General features: G+C 42.1%; 1 protein-coding gene across 1 annotated transcript; it reads left to right on the forward strand.

Moving 5' to 3' along the window:
- The first annotated feature begins 3,783 nt into the window (after positions 1–3,783).
- Positions 3,784–16,379, forward strand: Prdx3 (peroxiredoxin 3). Its single transcript, XM_041662140.1, has 7 exons — positions 3,784–3,907; positions 5,105–5,240; positions 6,799–6,940; positions 7,783–7,918; positions 9,885–9,988; positions 15,300–15,465; positions 15,728–16,379. The coding sequence occupies exons 1-7, from the start codon at positions 3,872–3,874 to the stop codon at positions 15,779–15,781; spliced, it is 774 nt and encodes a 257-aa protein (XP_041518074.1). The 5' UTR covers positions 3,784–3,871; the 3' UTR covers positions 15,782–16,379.
- Positions 16,380–19,508: the final 3,129 nt, after the last annotated feature.

The raw sequence follows: 19,508 nt of genomic DNA on the forward strand, positions 1-19,508 counted from the left end.
GTTTGGGATCCCAGTGTAGTCCTGTGCCTTTCTCAGAATGAGTTTTTAAGCACAGACAACAGGTCCTGAGTTGACATACTTCAGTTAACAAGAAAAGTTATCCAGAATCAGATCTATAGAAGCCAAAAAGTAACCTCTTCTAGCTAACTGTTATTTTTAACTAAAGTATGTCAATCCAGAAGGTGGTTTTGTGCTTAAAGGTTCACCCAGATAAAGGCTCAGAGGCACACTGGGAACCCAAACACCCAGTGTTGTTGCCAGCCCACTAATAAAGACTTTCTATTGGCTTAAACCCATGTCTAAACAGTCTTCTCTGATGAACACCCCACAGCATTTCTGGAGGCTCCAGTGAGATCCCAGAGAACAAATTCTGAGACACCAGAGGTCTCAGAGTCCCTTGGAGGGAGGAAGAGTGTGATGGTCAGGAGACTTCTCAGGATTTGCGCAATCTGAGATATTCTAGGTCCCTAGGGCTCTCTTTGAGCAATCACTGCCTAAAGCTTCAGAGGGGTCTGACCCTCCACCCCAAAGGAAACAGATTAGAAATTCACCTGCTCTGTCACCTCTTGTAAGTCTGGTGCCTTTTGTTGGGACACACAGGGAAGATTGGACATAGCTGTCCAATGTCTGGGAACCATGTGAGACTTCACTGGATCTCTCTATTCAAGTGCATGAATGTGGGGTGGTTACCCATATCTGTTTTGTTTTTAACTCTGTGTCTATGTATGTGTAGCTCTCTGTGTGTCTTTCTATGTTTCTGTCAGTTTTCTTTCCCTGTATTGATCAGTGGCTTTTTCTGGTGTACGACCCTCCCTTCCTCCCTGAATTCTTTTGTCTCTGCCAGGTCAGCCAGAAAAAAAAAAAAACAACAACAAACAAAAACAAAACCTTCCACCTGTCCCATCCCATTCCAAGAGCTGGAGGGCTTGCTCACATTCAGGGTTGGTCCCTGTGTGAAGGTGGGGAGAGGACAGATCTCTCATCCAAGGACCCCTGCCATTTAAGTGTAATGTGTGCGGCACACACACGCACACCGGAAGAGGGAAATAGATCCCCTAGGTGAGCATTCCCTCTGCCTGCTCTAAGCAGCTCTGGAAAAGGGGGGAAGTTCCTTTGGGATGAGCCCAAAAGAAAAGAGAAAGTCCCACTCCTTTCTCTTTCATAATTTATGTCTAATTTTCAATCAGGGATCTGTAAAACCACCATTCTCTGAAAAAAAATAAAAAAACAAAACCCACTGACTCCTGGCTGGGTATGGGGATTTGCTAACCAATAATACACCTAGACAGAACAGATTTTCCCTTCTGTCCAACACTGCAACCTTCATCATTATTGGAGTCGTATGATATGGGAGTGGGAGGAGGCACATGTTACAGTGCATGTGTAGAAGTCAGAGAACAACTTTATGGAACTAATTCTCTCTTTCCATCGTTCCAGACTCCACATAGGGGTTTTAAGGCTCATTAACATGGTAGTATCTTTCAATGTTTTATTTTTTTTTTAATTTTGAGACAAGGCCTCACTATATAACCCTGGCTGGCCTAGAACTCTCTTTGTAGACCAAACAGTTTTGAGTTTTGAACTCACAGAGTTTCACATGCTGGGATTAACGACCTGTGTTATCACACCTGAGAGTTTGGGTGTTTGTTTTGTTTGCTTTTCTGTTTTGTTTTGTTTTTGAGACAGGGTTTCTTTGTGTAGCTTTGTAGTCTGTCCTAGAACTCACTCTGTTGACCAGGCTGACCGTGAACTCACAGAGATATGCCTGCCTCTGTCACCTGAGATCTGGCATTAAGGCATGCACCACCACTGCCAATAGTGATATTTTATTTGTGTTTTAACAAATAAAGCTTGCCTGAAGATCAGAGTGCAGAGCTAAGCCACCAGAGGCCAGAGAGTGGTGGCACAAACCTTTAATCCCAGGACTCCAGAGATAGAGGCAGAGGGATCTCTGTTAGTTCAAGGCCACCCTGGGCTACACGAGATTAATCTGTCTAAAAGAGAAACAGAGCTCACACAAAGGTGATCCCCACACTTGGGATCCCATGCTTTTAACCCCAGCACTAGGGAGGTAGAGACAGGAGTGATATGGCTGGGCAGAGAGAGGAATATAAGACGGGCGGAAACAGGACTGCAGTGCAGTCTGAGGTTTGGTGAAGACAGTTGTAGTCTGGAGATGCAGTCTGAGGAGACAGTCTGAGGACAGGATTGCCCCCTCAGCCCGAGCACTGGTAGAGGTAAAAGGTGTCTCTAGTGTTTGCCTGCTCTGCTTCTCTGATCCATCAGCTTTCACCCCCAGTATCTGACTCCAGGTTTTATTTAGTAAGACCAATCAGAATTCCTGCTACAACTGCCCAGCCTGTTTTGTTTTTTTCTTATATAAAAGTGAGTCTTACATTGTAGCAAAGGCTGGCCTTGAACTCTTGGTCATCCTCCAATCTACTCTTGGTCATCCTCTGGTCTCAGGCTCCCAAGTGCTGAAATTACAAGTGTGAGTCATCAAGATCAGCTTTCTTTTTTATGTCTGGTTTATATTTCATCACAGATTTGAGCACCAGTATTCTATGATTTCCTTCATTTGGATCCTGCTAAACACACACATTGGGTACCAGTTAAGACCAAGTCAGGTACTGTGGGAAACTAGTTGAGGTGTCTCTAGGTCTAAGATGTTTTGTTTGTTTGCTTGTTTTTGTTTTTGTCTTTCTTTGGTTTTTTAGAGACCAAGGCAGTTACCTTGAGTAGCACCTAAAGGTGTATGGACAGCTTAATGAAACTTACTTCTGGAATAGTGGTGAGCAAAATAAATAATAACATAAAATCTCAGCATGAGAAATTTGAAAGTGTTTTTGAATTCTCTTTCAGTCCTCTGGCCACACAAATGAAAAGGTTCTCCGTGAGGCTAGAGAAGAATGCCTCTGACCACCTCTCTCTTTTTACTAAAACTCAGACTTTCAGCAAGTAACTGCATCTAGCTGGAGCTTTGTAGTATTTTGCTTTAGTGTGTTTATTATTAATTACCTTCTATTTATATCGTTATAAGTTTTTCCTGTTTAACATTTTATAATATAATTTGTGTTTTATAAAGCAAGCTAGTTTAAAGAAAATATTAAATATTATTTATGGTATGCAGATTTGAGGAGGTAAATTAATAACAGAACAGTGCTTGGAAAATACCAGTTTACAGATGACATTTGCTGTGAATACCGCATGAATTTCGTTATGTGTTTGAGGTGCTGCTTCAAAACCGTGCTCTCCACTCAGCACTTAATATTAATATTAATAAATAAATTGATTTGAAATGTCTCAGTTTTTCCGCTTTTGAGAGATGTCAAACGGAAGCCCCCACACAATCTCTAAGGTTTACAAGCATACTAAGCTTCGATGTTTCTAAGTCACTGAGCTTATTAAAGACTCAAACAACTAAATTTGTTCCATTTAATGCAGAAGCCAGAAGATTCCACCTGAGGTAGAAAGGGAACAGGATTCTCTCACAGTTTACACCACACAAAGCTAAAACAAAATCAATAGGAAACATGGAAATAAGTGGCTACTTGACCCTTTCATTAGCTCTTTATAGGTTTGGTACAACAAATAGGAAAACAAGCATTCAGCTCCTCAGGAGACCAAGAGGAAAAGAAATATCACCTTGAGCACGAAGGGGTGCATCTCCACCTTTCACCCTTCCACATTCACTCAGCCTCTTCACGTAAGCCACACCCCTCCGCCTCGGCCCCGCCCCGTAAACCCAACCTGCGCGCCCGGCCCCGCCCCCAGACTCAGAAACCACGCCCTACGTAGGAGACACAGCACCCAGCGTGGACCCGCTGCTCGCAGGCTCCTCTGTCTGATTTGCCTCCCGCGTGCACTGAAGATGGCGGCCGCTGCGGGAAGGTTCCTCAGGTCCTCGGTGAGTGGCTGCCAGCTGGGCAGACGCATGACACAGCCGTGACTCCGGGACCCGCTTCCTGGACCGGATCGCGCCCTCTTGGGTCTGCTGGCCACTAACGCTACTGGAGGGAGCTCTCGGCTTGCGCACTGAGAGGCCTCCAGCGGCCCCCAAGGCCCCAGCGCCTGCGCAGGACAGCTTTTCCCCTTGCCCCAGCGGGTGGTGCGCTCCCGGAGTCTTTGCGGTCTCGGAGTCGAGGGTCACCTTGCTGCTTCTCCACTCACTAAAGCACCCAGGTCTGGCTTTGTGGGCCAGTGTATCGGATCCAGTGTTCTAGGGTCTGTCACCAAACATGACCTTGAGCAAGTGACTTCGCCCTCCTCAAGCTTGTTTGTGTAGCCCCGGCTGTCCTGGAACTCACTCTGTAGACCACGAACTCTGAGAGATCCACCTGTCTCTACCTCCCCTTTGCAGGGATTAAAGGTGTGTGCCACCAACACCTGGCTTGACTTTGCATTTCTAAATCTCAGTTTGCTTTCCTTTCTTTGCCATGGAAGAAGTAATGCCACATCTTGACTTGACTGTGGGCTCACTCGTAAATCTATTACTTAAACAAAGTACTACAGTAATGGGAGCCGCCTTCTGCTCCCACACTCATGCTGGACTCTGCCCTGTTACCTACTATCCTCTTGGTGGTTGCAGCTTACTGTTCTTAATTTACCAACCACCTTCCCCCTTTTCTCATCACTGGGGCTCAGGGCAACACCTACCTCCTCCCCTAGCTACGCTGGACATCAAAGTTGAGCAAATACTTCCCTTGAACTCGGGCCAAACTCTCCCAAGGCATGAACTTTGCCTTATTTCTTTGTTTGACTGAGAGTCTGGGAGAGACTTTTTCTGTGAAAAACCTTGATATGGGCACATTTGCAGCTGATTGGTGGGGAGTGAAATTAATCACTCAACCTGGCCTAGCCTTCCTGAATTTTTGTAGTCATCTGGAGATTTTTATTCCTGAGACTGTATTTTAAGATTACCTCGGCCTTGCAGTCTTTAAGGAAGAAGAAGGAAATTATTTTTAATTTGATTTGGTATTTGGTTTACAGGGAAAACGGACAGCTGAGGCCACCATTGACAAATGGCCACCGCAGCCAGCAGCAAGGTCAGCCGTTAGTCACCATTTCAGAAAGTCTCCCTAATAGAAAACATTTCTCTTTGCAGGTTGCTCAGCATGTGGGTGCCATTTCCCGGGGTGTTTGTGCTTCGTCAGTTCTTAGGCCTATTGCTTCTAGAAGACCCTGCTTGACAGACAATCTGTGGTCTGCCTCTGCCCAACCAAAGTTTGCCTTTAGCACCAGTAAGTGTTACTATGTTTTAGTTGCACCCAGGCAAAGGGAACCCATGTCACAGCTCTGGACCTTGGCTATGCATGAGACTTGTCTTCAGCGCTTTAAAAAATGCAGTATGAGAATGTGTAGAGATGGCCAGATCCATAAGGAATTGTGTAGGAACAGTGAGTAATTGGCAGTGTCAAAAGTTTAAGATCTACTTTTAAGGAACATGAAGAAAATGAAGCAGGACATGCCTTTAATCCCAGCGCTCAGGAGACAAAGAAAGGAAAGGAAAAAAACAGGCATAGCAGCGCACAATTGAAATTTCGGGACATGGGTAGCTGAGGTAGCTTAGAATATCAACACAGGTTTGAGGCCAGCTTGGGTTATATAGGAAGGCTCTGTTTCCAATAGAGAAAGAAGAAAGGGGCCAGATGCGGTTAGTGCATAACTGTAACCTTAGCAGTGGGGAAGCAGACACGGGGATTGCCACAAGTTTGAGACCAGCCTGTGCTTTATAATAAGTTCCAGGCCAATAGAGCCTTCTTAGTGTGAGACCCTGTCTGCAGCACAAAGCAAACAAAGAAGCAAGGAAAGAAAAGAAAATGAGTAGAGAGAGAAAGCTATAATCTAGGAAAAAGAAAATATTTGTATAATATACTTAATAAAGGATATTCCTCTAAGATACCTAAATTATAACAGCTTAGTAATAGCAAAAAGACCCCTGGATAAAATGAATAGACACCCTGAGTTTTCCCTGTACCCCACACCACCCCAGCTTTGAAACATGTCCTGCATCTGTTCTTGGTGTTCTCTCTGCCACACCTCAGTGCCTCTCGCTGAGATAACTGGAGTCCTTACATTAGTCTTGTCCTCCTGATAGCCTAATCTTCCTGAAAACAGCTGTCCTCCTACATCAGAACCTTCCAGACTCCATTCTCTCTCCTGAAGTGAAGAGCCAACCCTGCAGCTTCACACTAAGGGTCTTTTTAAGCCTGGCTCTGGTTTTGCTTTCTTTTGTCTTCCTCCCTTTAGTTTCCATGGCATTTAATTTCTTCTTTCTGGGTTTTTTTTTTTTTTTTAGTTTTTAAGTTTTTCTTCAAGGCTGGGGTGATAGCTAAATCAGTCAGTAAACTAGCACAAGGACTCAAGTTTGACCTTCACCCACATATAAGCAGATATGGTAGGATGCACTTGTGTCCAGCTAGCCTACTGGTGAGTTCTAAGTTTATCAGACGCTAGAAGAGAAAAAAGAGGAATCAGTACTGGACGGTGTCTTCCATCCTCTAAATTTACACACACATACAAACGGATGCACATGTGCGTGTACACACACACACACACACTTCTCCCTACCACTGAGTTGGATTTGTGTATAATTTAGAACTGAACTGAAGGGGAAATTATTGTACCTAAGATGTACAATTAAAGTGATCCATGTCATTGAGTTGTATTAATAACATCTCCGGTTATGATAAATAATAAATTTGTTTGATAAGTTTCAGTGAAAGGAATTTAGATAAAATCATGTAGTGCTTGATGCGGTGGATGACAAGCTACAGACAGGTTTGTGATCTTTTTTAGGTTCCTCCTTCCGCACCCCTGCCGTCACACAGCATGCTCCCTATTTTAAGGGTACGGCTGTTGTCAATGGAGAGTTCAAAGAGCTGAGTCTTGACGACTTTAAGGGGAAATACTTGGTGCTTTTCTTCTACCCTTTGGATTTGTAAGTCTTACTCTATAATGCTTTCATATCCTTCTGAGAGCTGGTAGTGGATTCTGACTCACACTGAAATTCTTCTTCTAGTGAAGAAAAAGATTCTTTCTGATTTTTGTTCATTGGCCTTGGCTATCTATAGCTCATGTGATGAATTTAATGGAAGAAATGGCCTTACTTTAATGGAGGAGTTTTGATATGGTTCTGTTAGTTTTTCTTGGGGATCAAACCCCAGGCCTTCTGCATGCAAGGTAATTACTGGATAATGTTCTCAATCTTTAATACAATTCAGTATTACATGCTTTTGATTAATGGTTCTCTAAACCAGTTTAAACTTTATACCAGTCTGGTTGGAAAATGAGAAAGTAGTATAAGAAATGTTTTTCTTAAAGCTGCTTTATTCAAATACAAATTTTCAATTTAAGTCTTCAAATGTGTGCCCCCGCAAACCCCAGGTTGATTTATTTATTGAGGCATGGTATCTCTATATAGCCCTAGCTGTCTTGGGATTCACAATAGACCAAGACTCACAGAGGTCAGCCTGCCTCTGCCTCCTCAGTGCTAGGATTAAAGTACATACCACCATGTCCAGCAACTAGAAAGAAAGCTTACTCTATTTATTTATTTATTTTGTAGCATCTTTATATGTGGACCAAGCTGACCTGAGCAGACAAATATCCTCCTCCCTCTACCTTCCAAATTCTGGGATTAAAGGTGTATGCCACCAACCCAGCCCATTTTACCTTTTTTTTGCTCCCTAAGCAAATCAATTTAGCTTTTAGACAAGTTACTGCTTATGTCTTAAATTTTTGTCTAAACATAATCTAATGAAACTTTCTTTTTTCCCCAAGCACTTTTGTGTGTCCTACAGAAATTGTTGCTTTCAGTGACAAAGCCAATGAATTTCATGATGTAAACTGTGAAGTGGTTGCGGTTTCAGTGGACTCCCACTTCAGTCATCTTGCCTGGATCAATACACCAAGGAAGGTAGGTTGGTTGACAGTCACCTTTCCTTGGTTTTACTTTATTCTTTGGTTTCATTTCTAAATCACAAACAATATAGACCACACAATAAAAACATTGTATATATTTGTGGGCTACAATGTGATGTTTTGATACATGTGTACATTGTGCAAGGATCAAATCGGGCTATTCTGTGTTCTATTTCCTCAATCATTTCTTTATGGCCATAACATTCAAATTCCTTTTTTAGCTGGGCAGATGGTTCACACCTTTAATTCCAGCACTCAGAAGGTAGAGGCAGGAGGATCTTCATGAGTTTTAAGCTGACATGGTCTACCTAGTAAGTTCCAGAGCCATATGATGAGACTTTCTCAAAAAAACAAATAAAAACCCTTTTTTAGCTAGTTTAAAAAATACAGTATGTTCTAACTGTAGTCACCTATTATACAGAAGAACAGAACTTAATCCTCTTATCTAACTAATCATTGTCTTTTCCTCCTTCTCTAGCTACACTTATCCCCTGTACCAACAGAAGAAATTTAAGACAAACCTAGGGATCTTTAAAGCATAGCCAGTCTGAAGTGAGTTTCTTGCTTAACTGCCTTCCTTTCCCCGCTTCCTTTCAGAAAACAGTGTGCCAGGTATTTCAGGCTAGCCTTTTAACTGGATGCATTATTCAGATAACCTTGAACTTCTAATCCGGCAGCCTCCACCTTTCAAGTTCTAGGATCAGAACCTGGTTTATGCCTTCCTGAGAATCAAATCCAGGGCTTCATGCATGCTAGAAAAGCTCTATATTAGGTGAGACGTATCCTCCTGAAGCAGGCCATTTGTAGATGCTTGCCTATTAGTAGTCTGTGAACTATGGTAGTAACAACTCCGTGGACATTGCATATATCTTTACTGCCCGTTCCATGTATATTTTCCAAGTTCACATAGTAATGGAGCCAGGCTCAGCAGGACAGGGGACATGGGTAGGGTCTGTTGCTTCCTCTTAGGCCTGTACTTTGAACACATAGTAAGTTTGCTGTACTGTTCTGTGTGATGTTGCCTAGAAATCTGCTAAGAAAAACAACCAAAATTTCACTAGGTATGGTCCGGGACTAACAATAGTGACTTGAGTAATTTGTCACGCCTTCATTTTTATTCTTCAGAAATTAGTTTTCATTTCGACAGCTGCTTTAACAATTGGAGAAAGAGAGCAGGGTATGCTCAGAGCTTTTACTTAATATACAAGAAAACTTGGGTTCAGTCCCCAGTACCATAAACTTGGTGGATTAGCATAGCCTGTGATCCCATCATTCCAGAGGTAGAGGCAGGAAGCAAAAGTTCAAGGTCATCATTGGCAACAGAGTAAATTGGAGGCCAATCTGGCTACATGAGACCTTGACTCAAAAAGATAAGGAAAGGTCAGTCAGATTCTTTATTGCTGTGTCCAGAAGAAAAAAGGGTTTTTGTTTTTGTTTTTGTTTGAGCTTCAGTTTCCTTATCTTTAAAACAGTGGAAATTGGTCAATGTGGTGATTCATCAGGTAACATACTTGCTGAGCAAACCTGACAACCTGAATTCTATCACTAGAACCCACACATGTGCCCACCCTCCCCACACACATACTACACATCAATTAATACAGGAATAATAGGGACTGGAGAGATGGCTCATTGCTTAAGAACATTGCTATTTTTCAAGAGGATCCAGGAAGAGTTCCCAGCATCCATATAGGACTCACAACTGTTTTAACTCTAATTCCAGGGGGTCCGATAGCCTCTGCTGACTTCTTCAGACCCTGCATGCATGTGATATGCAGGTAAAACACATAAAATAAAAAAAACTTTAAAAAACATAATGGCAAATATAATTCTATCTCCTTTAGGCGAGTTAACAGGAAGGAAGTGTGCATTTACTATTACTTACCACCATCAACATGGGTACATGGTTCAGACATTGTAGGACCACCTGCAAAAAACAGTCCTGTTTGCCTTTTTATTAGAGTGGTGGTTTGGGCCACATGAACATCACGCTGTTGTCGGATTTAACCAAGCAAATAGCCCGAGACTACGGAGTGCTGTTGGAAGGTGCTGGCGTTGCACTCAGGTAAGAGCTGTTCCTTAGAGGTGGGATGGTTTTCCGTATTTTAGTGTCACTGACTCTTGGGGACTTATAAAGAGAAGCATTTTTGCTTGTCAATTTTGATAAAACTCAGGAAGGAATATGGGTTTGGTTTTGTGTTGGTGCTTTTGATTTTTTTTTTTTTTTTGAGACACAGTTTGAATATATGGCCCCAGGCTCTCCTTGAATTTGCGCTCATTCTGGTCCATCTCCTTGGTGCTGGGATTATGGACAGGTACCACAGATATGATACCTGGATAGCAAAATGTCAGAAACAGAAGCTTTTTTTTTTGTTAATTTAGATTTTGTATTAGAGTTTATAACTTCTAGAGTGCGTATGTATATATGTGTGTTATTTATTTTATCTATAGGGATTTCATAGAATGACTTATAGGCTGTGGTCTAACTAGTCTTAACAATGGCTATGGCTGTCTCGTAATGAAAGGTCCAAGAATCCAGTAGTAGTTCAGTCCATGAGGCTGGCTGTCTCAGCTGGCCTTCAGTTTACTCCAGAATCTCCAAAAAGTGGCTCTAATACCTGTGAATGAATGGACTTCTCTCAAGGGTAAGAGCAATCAGGCAAAGCGAGAGCAAGCTTCCTTCTTTCTTGTCCTTTATATAGACTGTCAGCAGAAGGTGTGCTCCAGATTAAAGGTATGTCTTCCCACTTCAAAGATCTGAATTAGCAGTGGGTCGTCCCTTCAAATAATTTGTTGAGGAAAAATTGCTGGATGTTATGGGATACACTTTTAATCCCAGCATTATGGAGGCAGAGGTACAGAGTAAGGTCCTGGACAGCCAGGGTCTGTCCAGGGAAAACTGTCCAGGACTGAAAGGGAAAAAAAGAAAGTCCACCACAGGTATGCCCAGTCATTTGGGATTTAGTTAGTCCAGGTATAGTCAGGTGGACATCCAAAAATAGACATCACAAATTTATTTTATTGTATATGTGTGGGTGTGTGTTCTCTGCACGTATGTCTGTGCACCATTTGCAGGCACTTACCTTGGAGTCATATCCCCTGGAACTAGGATTATAAATGGTTGTTAGCTACTGTATAGATATGGGGAATCTAACCTAAGTCCTTTGCAGGAGTAACAAGTGCTCTTAGCTTCTGAGTTAGCCTGTCCCTGTCCCCTGAGAAAGCCTTTTTGTCTACTTAGGCACTGATGAAATCGTTTCTGTGAGGATTGGAGAAATGGCAAGATGTGTGCTCAGTTCACTACCTGGGTCTCCGTTTAGGAAAAGGTGCAATGTCTTAATGGCCCCACGGATCCATTCTTTCTGAAGTGTAGGGGCCTTCAATGATGGCTACTCCAGAACTATTGGGGAGAAAAGCTTTTTCAAGGTCCTTCTGTCTCTCTCTTTTCTTTCTCTCTCAATGGAGATTGTGTTTTAAAAGCCATGGAACCAGCTTTTTAAAAGCCAGGGTTTGATTTCTTTTTAAACTTGGCTTCTTAATGACTCTGTGATTTTGGGCAAGTTATTTGCCTTTTTGTGCCTCAGTTTTCTCCTAGATAAAATGGAGGTGAATCTCCAGTAGGTGTATAGGAGTGACCTGGTGAGGTAGTTTAGGGAATAGCTCCAGGTGGTTATTGTAGCTTGTATTTTCTATGTTCTTTCATCCTATGGGACTGGGGAAAGTTCAAATGCAGCCTTCTTGAGTGCTTCTTCATGGGAACACGGGCTTTAGCTGTCTTCTTGATGTCTATGAGAATAAGAGTGGAGGAAGGACTCAGGCAGTAACTTCATGAAGGATAAGAGAGCCACACCTTGGGATGCCACACAGTTGTGTCGGATCTGACCTGACATATTCGTCCACACTTGGAGGGAAGAGTGAGGATTGAGAAAGAAATAGGCAAGAGACAGCAGATAAGAGTCGAGAGATCATCCAGTAAATGCAGAGATTTGCCTTGTGTTTATTTCTCATAGCCTTTATATACCCCAATCCAGAAAGGAGGGGGGAAGGCAAGGTACAAAGAACAAAGTAATTACCTTCTTAATACTCAAAACTTCAAGTAACGGTACCCTAGGTCAAAACGTCCTGTTAGTAGCCACACCTTAGGTCAAACCTCCTGTCCTTATTAACCTTGAAGGAGCAAGAATATGTTTGAACTCTGACCTTTAGTTAAGGTGGAATGATCCACTTCTGTGGGCTCCCACACAGTTGCTAAACCCTACTCATGTTGAACCTCAGTGCTGGCAGCCTTTTGGAACTCAGCCTTGTTGACTTCAAGATTACTGTTTTTCTTAGTAAACCAAAGCCAAACTTCTCCATAGTTAGCAGTGGCAGGGGAAATGTAGTCTGTTATGCTTCCTTCCTGTATGTCTTACTTAGGGTTTCTATTGCTACGAAGAAACACCATAACCATGGTAACTCTTATGAAGGAAAATATGTAATTGGGTCACTTACAGTTTCATTGTTATCATCATGGTGGACATAGCAGCATGCAGGCAAACATGGTATTGGAGAAGGAGCAGTAGGAAGTGAACTGAGACACTGGGTGTGGCTTGAGCATATATGAGACCTCAGAGTCCACCCCCACAGTGACATACTTCCTCCAGCAAGGATACACGTACTCCAAAAAAGTTACACCTCCTACTAGTACCACTCCCTATGCATTTAGAAAGGCCAGTTACATTCAAACTACTCCATTCCACTCCCTGGCCCCATAAACTTGTAACAATATCATGATGCAAAATGTATTTAGTCCAGCTTCAAAAGTCCCCATAGGCTAGCTACCACAGCCTCAGTGTTTCAAAGTTCAAAGTCTCTAAAGAGATTCATGTAGTCTCTTAACTACATGAATCCCCTATAAAATCAAAAAAACAGATCACATACTTCCAACATATAATGGTACAGGATATTCATTACCATTCCAAAACATAGGGAAGGGGGCATGGTGAGGAAATACTGGACCAAAGTAAGACTGAAAGCCAGCTGGACAAACTCCAAACTCTGCATTTCCATATCTAATGTCAAAACACTCTTCAGATCTCCAACTCCTGCCAGCTTTGTTGATTGCAACACACTTCTTTTTTTCAGGCTGGTTCCACTCCCTGTTGGCAGCTTTCCTTGGCAGGTATACCATAGCTCTAGCATCTCCAACATCTTGGGTTCTCCAAGGCAATCCAGGCTTCAGCGTCACAGCTTCATGCAATGGCCTTCATTCAGGGACACCCTGATGCATGCCTGGCCTTGGCAGCTTTTCTTAGTCATAGAGGCAGATTCTATAACCCCTTTCTTCTGTCCTTAATGCTGGGAATCCTGTGGCCAAAGCTGCCATGTTCTGCTGCTTACTGGGACTGGAACATGGTCCCCTTGTTCAAATACATCTTTACTAGCTTTCTGGTTTTGATAGTTTCTTTTACTGCCAAAGCTTGGCTGCCCTGAAACTGGATCTGTAGACCATGCTGGCCTCAAACTCGGAGATCTACAACAAGTCTCTGCTTCTGAAGTACTGGGATTAAAGGCATGTACCACCATACCCAGCTCTAAGCTTTTCTTTAATTCCTTTTCACAGGTTTGAAATTTAGCTGAGTGGGATCTTGTGAGGTCACCTCTCCCTGTATTCCATTTCTTAATCTGTTTATCTCCTTGAACACAGAAGTGAACTGAGATACTGGGTGTAACTTAAACATATGTGAGACCTCAAAGCCCATCCCTGCAGTGACACACTTCCTCCATCAAGGCCACTCTTAATGAATTTATGGAGACCAGTTACATTCAAACTGCCATACCATAGATCTAATTCTGTAGTGACTACTACTGGTTACTGGGGCTAAGGGTAGAGAAAACTGAGTCTAGCTGATGTTAGTCTTCTCTCAGAGATCAAGCACCAGAAGATAAGGTCAGTCCCAAGGCCTGGATTCTAAACATCACACAGGAGAACAAGTACTTTGCCTTTTCCCTATGTAGTTGACATTTGAAGTCCTTGTGTCCCTTTAAGAGGAATTGTGAACCTGGGTATGGTGTTATATGCCTTTAATCCAAGCACTCTGGAGGCAGAGAAAGGCAGATCTCTGTGAGTTCTGTGCCAGTCTGGTCTAAATAGTGACCAGGACTGTGTATAGAGACCCTGTCTCATTAGGGGAGGTGCTAGAAAGATGATTCCGCTGTGGCAGAGGACAGAGTTCCGTTTTCAGGGCTTGCCTTGCACCGCTTACAGCCACCTGTACTGCTCCAGGGAATCTAACACTTTCTTCTGGATTCCATTGACATTTTCTTGCATGCATACACAAAACACACACAAACACACATTTAAATAAAAGGTAACATTTTAAATATTCACTGAATATAGATAACATAATTTCTTCCTCTTATACATATATGTGGTTACTTTACCAGAGTCTGAACAGGAGTCTAAAGAATGCCTGCTAGGTCACTGAATAAAGGTGTTTACTGTTCCTAGTTCATTTCTTTTAGATACATCACACTGGAGGTACACTTTTGCAATGTTCCTATAACATGCTTCACATGGTGGTCTGGCATTATCAAAGCATCTGTCATTACTAAAAGGTGACAAACATTTGTATAATACTAATTCCAGGTTGGTTTTTCTTTTTAAGATTTATTTGTTTATTATGTATACAGTTTTATGTCTGCATGTATGCCTTCACACTAGAAGAGGACACCAGATTTCATTATAGATAGTTGTGAGCCACTGTATGGTTGCTGGTAATTGAACTCAGGGACTCTGGAAGAGTAGCCAGTGTTCTTAGCCTCTGAACCATCTTTCCAGCTCTGGTTTTTCTTTTTCTTTAATATTTATTTATTTATTATGTATACAATATTCTGTCTGTGTGTATGCCTGCTGGCCAGAAGAGGACACCAGATCTCATTACAGATGGTTGTGAGCCACCATGTGGTTGCTGGGAATTGAACTCAGGACCTTTGGAAGAGCAGGCAATGCTCTTAATCTCTGAGCCATCTCTCCAGCCCCTCTGGTTTTTCTTTTTAAGATTTATTAAAATTATTAATTATGTATGTGTGACTATGTGGAAGTACGTGCATGCTAGGAGACTTGCTCTTGGAGGCTATAAGAAGATTCAGGTCCCCTGGAGCAGGAGTTACAGGCAGTTGTGTGCTGCTCTACATGGGTTCTACAGACTGAACTCAGGTCGTCTGGATAGACAGTACATGATTGCTAAGCAGTCTCTTCAGTCCCTAAAACTCCCGTTTTTAAGCATTTGACAGTTTTATGAATTTATTAAAAGAGAATCAAAGACATAAAAGGATATAAATGAGAGTTATTGGCTCTAGTTCTGTTATCACTGATTAGGATAAATTCTGTGCAGAGGCCTCTTCATTATTGACCCTAATGGTGTCATCAAACACTTGAGTGTCAATGACCTGCCAGTGGGCCGCAGTGTGGAAGAAACGCTCCGTCTGGTGAAGGCATTCCAGTTTGTGGAGACCCATGGAGAAGTCTGCCCTGCCAACTGGACACCAGAGTCCCCTACGGTATGTTGTTTTCCTCAGAGTATCAGACCCCAATTCTAAGTCTTTTCTGCCTAAAGATAATCTATCAAGGGAGCCAACAGAGATGACTCTGCACTGGACAGGTACTCTTTAGGCTGCTAGTTAGCTTTCATCTGTGTGTTTTGAAAAAAATAAGGCTAATCTTCAAAAGTGAAGAAATTTTAGTTTAAAACGGGAGCTCAGCTCACTGTTGAGACTCTACTATCATGAAGTCTCTCTCACCCAGTTTAATTTTAATTTTCAGATCAAGCCAAGCCCAACAGCTTCCAAAGAGTACTTTGAGAAGGTCCATCAGTAGATCATCCCATGTCTGGTGTGTCTCATGCCAGAAAAGAGCCACGGCTGGAATCCCTTCAACCATTTGAAGAGTATTTATAGATGGCAAAACCTCATCATGCTTGTGTTTATGAGTACTGCTCCATGAGCTTTGTTTTGTAAGATAGGCTCAGGCTCTCTAAAGATGGCTAGCTGCTTCCATACCTGTCCTTACTAGGGACTTCTTGATGGCTAACCAGTTTCCACAGAATGCTTGGTCCCCCATTTCTTTCTTTTTATTTTTTTAGTACCCCATTTTTTAGATCATGTCTTCAGAAGGCAAGCATTCTTCTCCTTAGCCTGCTCTGAACCTTAGCAGTAGCACATAGCACTGCACTTAAAAATTCTGATCAAAGTCTTGAAATTTCCTCCTGAATTTCTGTGTATTAAGCTGAATTTTCCATTATTATTCTTACTGTATTCATTAACCTATAATGTCCTTAGGTATAGAGATATAATCATGAAGGACTATGTCTAATCTGGTGGTTGCATTTTTAAAACACCATAATCATTTTCTTCAAGTGCTGGATGTAAAGTATAGTTTAAAAATGAACATTAAACTATTTGCATTTTTGACATCATTAACTGTTGGTTCACTTTATTGTGGGGTACCCCTCATCCTTTGATGACTTAGGTCAACAAATAACTATTTATTAGGCATTTGGCTCTGAAACCAAACAAGATAATGCTGTCTCCACTCTCATGAAACTGAAATTTAGCAGGCAAGACTAGTACCTAAACTTTCATCCATTATAACATGTGCCCGATGGCCTTTGGAGGCATTTGAGTGAATTAAAAACAAACCCTCATCTTCATTCTCTTGATTCTAGAGGAGAAGACCAATAATAAACAGTAGAAATCAGGCAGTTGCTATGTTGGAGCAGAGTTTTGAGTAGTGTTTTCAGGGAAGCACTTGGGGAGAAAAGACTGGGTCTATTTTCTCATCTATAAAACGAAGGTAATTATATATGTCTTGGGGGTTTTATATGAATCAAATGAGAGGAAATATGTAGAAAAAGAAGTTAGCAAGTGAGTTAGTGACTTTTCTGTTGCTGTGACAAAACATATGACCAAAACAACTTATAAAAGAAAGGATTTAAGCCAGGTGATGGTAGTGCATGCCTTTAATCCCAGCACTTGGGAGGCAGAGGCAGGCGGATCTTTGAGTTTGAGGTCAGCTTGGTCTACAGAAGAGTGCTAGGACAGGCTCCAAAGCTACACAGAGAAACCCTGTCTGGGAAAAAAGAGAGAGACAGAGAGACAGAGAGAGAGAATGAATTTAATTTGAGGCTCATGGTTCCATAGGGTCAGTCAATGATCTCTAAAGCAGCAGGCAGTCATGGCACTGGAGCAGAGCTGAGAGCTTACATTGGATCCACCCACAAGAGATAGAAATCTAACTTGAGAATGGTGTGGGCTGTTAAGACCTCAGAGCCCACCCCTGGGACCTCCAACAAGGCCACACCTCCTGATCCTTCCAAACAAACAGTTCCATCTACTGGAGACTGAGCATTCAAATATATGAGCTGATGAGAGTCATTCTCATTCAAACCACCACTCTGATTCAAAACATCACACTCCTTGCCTCCTATAGGCTTGTGCTCATATCATAAATAAAAAGTGCATTTAGTTCAAATTAAAGTCCCTATGACCTTTCAATCTCAATACAGTTTCAAAGTCTAAAATCTCATATGAGACTCAAGGCAATCTCTTAATTGTAACCCCTGTAAAATGAAAAGGCAAATTACATAACACCACATACAATGGCACCAAATATACATTACCATAGCAAAAAGGAATTGTGAGCATATTAAGAAAACACTGAACTAAACCTCATCAGGGCAAACTCCAAATTCTGTAGCTCCAGGTCTGAGGTCAAAGGGTTTAGACTGTAGTTTGAATCTCTCACTCCTTTCTGCATTGTTGACTGCAATATAGTTCTAATGTGGGATTCCCCTCTGTATGCTGTGAATATATTTTATTATTGTTGGTTAATAAAAAAGCTGTTTCATCCGACTGGCTTAGAGTAAAACCAGGCAGGAAATCCGACAGATAGAGGGAGCGTAGGTGGAGTCAAAGAGATGCCGTGTAGCTGCCAAAGGAGACAGATGTTGTACGGAACCTTACCAGTCGGCCACAGCCTCATGGCAAAACAAAATAATAGAAATGGGTTAATTTAAGATGTAAGAGTTAATAAGAAGCCTGAGCTAATAGGCAAATCAGTGTTGTATTAATATAGTTTCTGTGTGATTATTCGGGTCTGAGAGGCTAAGAACAAAGGAGCAATCTCCTACATCATTCTCTTGAGCTCTGCAGCTCGGCCTGGTACACGTTCTACTGATTTGGCATCTCCAACATCCTATGTTCTCCAATAAAATTAAGCTTGAATTTTGTAGCTTTACACAATGACTTCTCTGGGCTTCCATGCAAGGGTTCTACGGCCACCGGCCTGGCCTCAACAGGTTTCTTTAACCCTGGAGGAAGATTCCACAACTGCTTTACTCCTGTATCCTTCATGACTCTAAAGCTAGAATCATGTGGCACATCCTGCCAAGTTTGACTGCTTACTTGCCCCTTATTGAATTACATTTGCATAAACTTTGATTTGTCACTGCTTTTTAGGAACAGGCCTAATCCCTTAGACCTTTTTACAGATTGCAGGAGTAGCTGGCTAGGGTCTTGCCCTGAGGGCATCACTCCCTTTATTCCATTTCTTTTTATCTCAGCACAACCCTGGCATCAACATTAAATTTCCTTGTGCTCTTTTTCTCCCCGAACTACACTGTGTATTTCTGTTTGTCCCACTTGCTCTTTTTCATTGTAGATCACTAGCTAGGTAGTGAGCGGTAACTCCTGCCTTTACTCCCACCACTTGGGAGGTAGAGGCAGGTGGATCTCTGAGTTCAAGGCCAGCCTGGTCCAAGGAACAAGTTTCTGGACAGCCAGACTACACAGAGGAAAAAGCCCTGTCTTGAAAAAAAAAAATTAATAGCTATGCAAATGAGTAAATATTAGGCTCTCTTGAAATTTCTGCCAACAAAATTAGACCAAAACTCTTCAGTTCAGCTTCAGGCAGATTTTTAAGACGAGGGCAAAAAGCAGCCATATTCCTGGCCAAAATATCAAAGAGTATCAAATATCAAATATCAAACATCTATAATGTTCCCCTCTGAAAGCTCTTGAGCTGTGCCTCTATAATCCACATTGTTCTCAGCACATTTGTCTTCCAAGCTTCTGTTAGGATGGCGAATTAAGTCCAGCTTACAATGTTCAGTCCCTTACTAGTCCAAAGTCCTAAAGTCTTCCACATTACTCTATAAACAGGCCTGTCACAGCAAAATAACCCACTTCTAGTATCAGTGATGTTCAAACTGAGGCTATGACTGCTCCAAGGTATGATTGAGGGGAAGGTTTTTATTGTATATATTAGGGAGAGTACAGCCAGAGGTATCTAGAGTCCAGAGCAGGAAAAGAAAGTGGTAGATTTAACATGGCCAGCAAACAAGATTGGGTCATGGTTAGGTTTGATTGAGAGAGGAAGACGGAGTGTGGACAAAGAAGGCTTAAGAGAGGGGCTCAAGAGAGGAAGACAAAAGAGACTTAAAATAGTAGGGTTATAAGTGATAAACTGGGGAAGACAAGTCCGTGAGCTGAAGACGCTGGAGTAGGGGACAGGTGAGAAGAGCTGAAAAGAACCACAGGTACTTGGG

Source organism: Microtus oregoni, unplaced genomic scaffold (genome assembly GCF_018167655.1).
Source record: "Microtus oregoni isolate MIOR12 unplaced genomic scaffold, Mior012 000012F_ref0000307, whole genome shotgun sequence".
Classification (NCBI taxonomy): Eukaryota; Metazoa; Chordata; class Mammalia; order Rodentia; family Cricetidae; genus Microtus; species Microtus oregoni.

Excerpts from the sequence above, each read along its gene's own strand:
- Prdx3 (XM_041662140.1), top strand. The coding sequence starts at position 3,872 with ATGGCGGCCGCTGCGGGAAGGTTCCTCAGGTCCTCG. Across the intron at positions 3,908-5,104 it reads GAAGGTTCCTCAGGTCCTCG|GTTGCTCAGCATGTGGGTGC; the intron begins GTGAGTGGCTGC and ends TTCTCTTTGCAG. Across the intron at positions 7,919-9,884 it reads GGATCAATACACCAAGGAAG|AGTGGTGGTTTGGGCCACAT; the intron begins GTAGGTTGGTTG and ends CCTTTTTATTAG.